A 2440-nucleotide genomic window follows, 5' to 3' on the forward strand; every position below is an offset into this window, starting at 1 on the left:
ATAGGATCCAGGTGGGGTGACTAGTATCTGGGCAAGAATCACAATGGCTACAGCTCTAAACGTTGAAATTAAATAAAAGAATGATTTTATTAATTCGCGTCTACAGAATATTGATTAAAAAATTAAAATAATTAATATTCATTGTAAAAATCATTATAAATAATATAATTTTATATATTGAATTAAAATTTGTATCTTTTAAAAATTGAAATTAATATATTAAGAAGACTCATAAGTTACTTAAAAGAGTGCTGTAAGGAAGGACAAAAGAGAAAACATGTTTTAGTGAAATGTGTGGAGCGATGACCATTAGTTGGGGTGTTAGCATCAGTCGCTGTCACCCAGCAAGCCACGCCGCAGACCCATTAACTTGATGCGGAGAAGCAAACACCATATCTTTCAGCCATCAACATCCCACACACAGAGTGAGTGATCTGATCGAAACCGCATATGCGGCCACAAACTAATCGGTAAAAAGCACACCAGACCCCACTTCCACTCGCGTTCCCATCCTCCAACTAATTACATTACAATATCAAATAAAAAGTCCATTTGGGTGCTTTGGTTTGGTTCCCCTCACCACAATTATTAACCCTTTTGTGTTGGCATCACCACAATTTAATCCCTCTCTCTCTTACTCATTCTTCCCATCTACTACTACTCCTGCTATTACTATAAATATAGCCCCTCCCGAGTTTTCGGCTAGCTAGCTTCAGCAAAAGAAAATTCAGCATCTTTAAAGCCATGGCGGCTGTGGGAGACGAAAAGGAGCAGGAGGAGCTTATTCCTGGCTTACCCTACGAAATTGCAGAGCTGTGTCTTCTTCACGTTCCGTACCCTTACCAAGCTTTGTCGCGCTCTGTTTCGTCGACGTGGAACAGAGCAATAACGCACCCTTCTTTTATTTTCTCCAAGAAGACCCTCTCCCGTCCTCACCTCTTCGTTCTCGCGTTTCATTCACAAACTGGGAAAATCCAGTGGCAGGCGCTCGACCCTTCCTCGGGGCGCTGGTTCGTTTTACCGCAGATGCCCTTGCAGGAAAACTCCTGCCCCACGGAGTTCGCGTGCGCGGCGCTGCCGCACCAGGGGAAGCTCTTCGTCATGGCCGGCGGCGGCGGCGGTTCAGACACCCTCGTCTACCGCGCCGCCACGAACCAGTGGGCTCTGGCGGCGCCCATGCCGGGAGGGAGGAAGAGGGGCTTCTTCGCGGCGGAGGGAGTGGAGGGAAAGATCGTAGCAGTCGGGAGAAGCGGCACGGACATCTACGATCCGGAGAGCGACACGTGGCGGGAGGGGAAGAAGCAGGGGGGGGAGCTGAAGAGGTACGAGGTTGTGGCGGCGGGAGGGAAGGTGTACGTGAGCGAGGGGTGGTGGTGGCCGTTCATGTACCGTCCACGGGGGTGGGTGTACGAAACGGAGAAGGACACGTGGCGGGAGATGGGGGTTGGAATGAGGGACGGTTGGAGCGGGGTGAGTGTGGCGGTGGGGGGAAGGGTTTTCGTGATAGCGGAATACGGGGACGCGCCGGTTAGGGTGTACGACGAGGAGCAGGACACGTGGCGCTACGTGAAAGGAGGGAGCTTTCCGAGGGACGTTATAAAGAGACCGTTTTTGGCGACGGGTTTGGACAACAGAATCTACGTGGCATCGTACAATTTAAACGTTGCAATTGGAAAGATGAAGAGTGATAGAATCCAAGGGAAAGGTGATTTTGAGGTTAGTGTGACGTGGGAGGTTGTGGAGGCGCCGTCTGCTTTCCGCGAATTCTCACCTTGTACTTGTCAAGTGCTCTATGCTTGAATTGTGGCCAGGGTGGACATGTTTTTACTTTCTAATCTAGTTTTCTTGTACCATAATTATTCAATATGTGTTCTCTTGGATAAGGGAAAGGGGAAGTGAAGCTTCATCGTGGAGGGCATGTTCTGAGCTACTATAATTATTTAAACCTAATGAAAGTAAACAAATACAGTCTGACATTTCTCTTTATGACCTAAATTCCTTGTTCCTTTCCGGTGTATCATCCTTAATTGTCTTTCCAATAGAAAGAACAAATAAATCAGTAATTTTTTTTTCTAACAAGCAAGTGGGAGAATATTATTTTTCAACCACCGGATCACAAACAGACTATCAAAGGAGTTAAGATATGCATTTTCTATCCATCATTTCATCATGTTTTCAATATTTTATTTTTTTAGCTTTTTGTTGCAGTAAGATAAGGTGATGGTTTAAAAAGTTGAATGGAGAGAAAAATAATTGAAAAGTTACCATCTTTGTTATTTGAAATCAACTCTTTTGCTCTTTATTTGATTTTCAATTAATTAAGATGATTTAAATTTCATAAAAACAATCTTTTCTTTCCTTTGATCCAAACATAGAGTTCATGTCAACTAGTTACCTAAATTAGTAATAGAAATATAAAACTTCAATATATTTAAGACTT

The 2440-nt window shown here is 44.2% G+C and overlaps 1 protein-coding gene across 1 annotated transcript; it reads left to right on the forward strand.

The window, feature by feature from the left end:
- Positions 1-285: 285 nt before the first annotated feature.
- On the forward strand, positions 286-1986 carry LOC102668990 (F-box protein AFR). The gene has a single exon (XM_006578141.4). It carries the CDS (start codon positions 745-747, stop codon positions 1798-1800), a length of 1056 nt encoding a protein of 351 aa, XP_006578204.2. The 5' UTR covers positions 286-744; the 3' UTR covers positions 1801-1986.
- Positions 1987-2440: the final 454 nt, after the last annotated feature.

The sequence above is a fragment of the Glycine max genome, chromosome 4 (assembly GCF_000004515.6).
Source record: "Glycine max cultivar Williams 82 chromosome 4, Glycine_max_v4.0, whole genome shotgun sequence".
Lineage (NCBI taxonomy): Eukaryota > Viridiplantae > Streptophyta > Magnoliopsida > Fabales > Fabaceae > Glycine > Glycine max.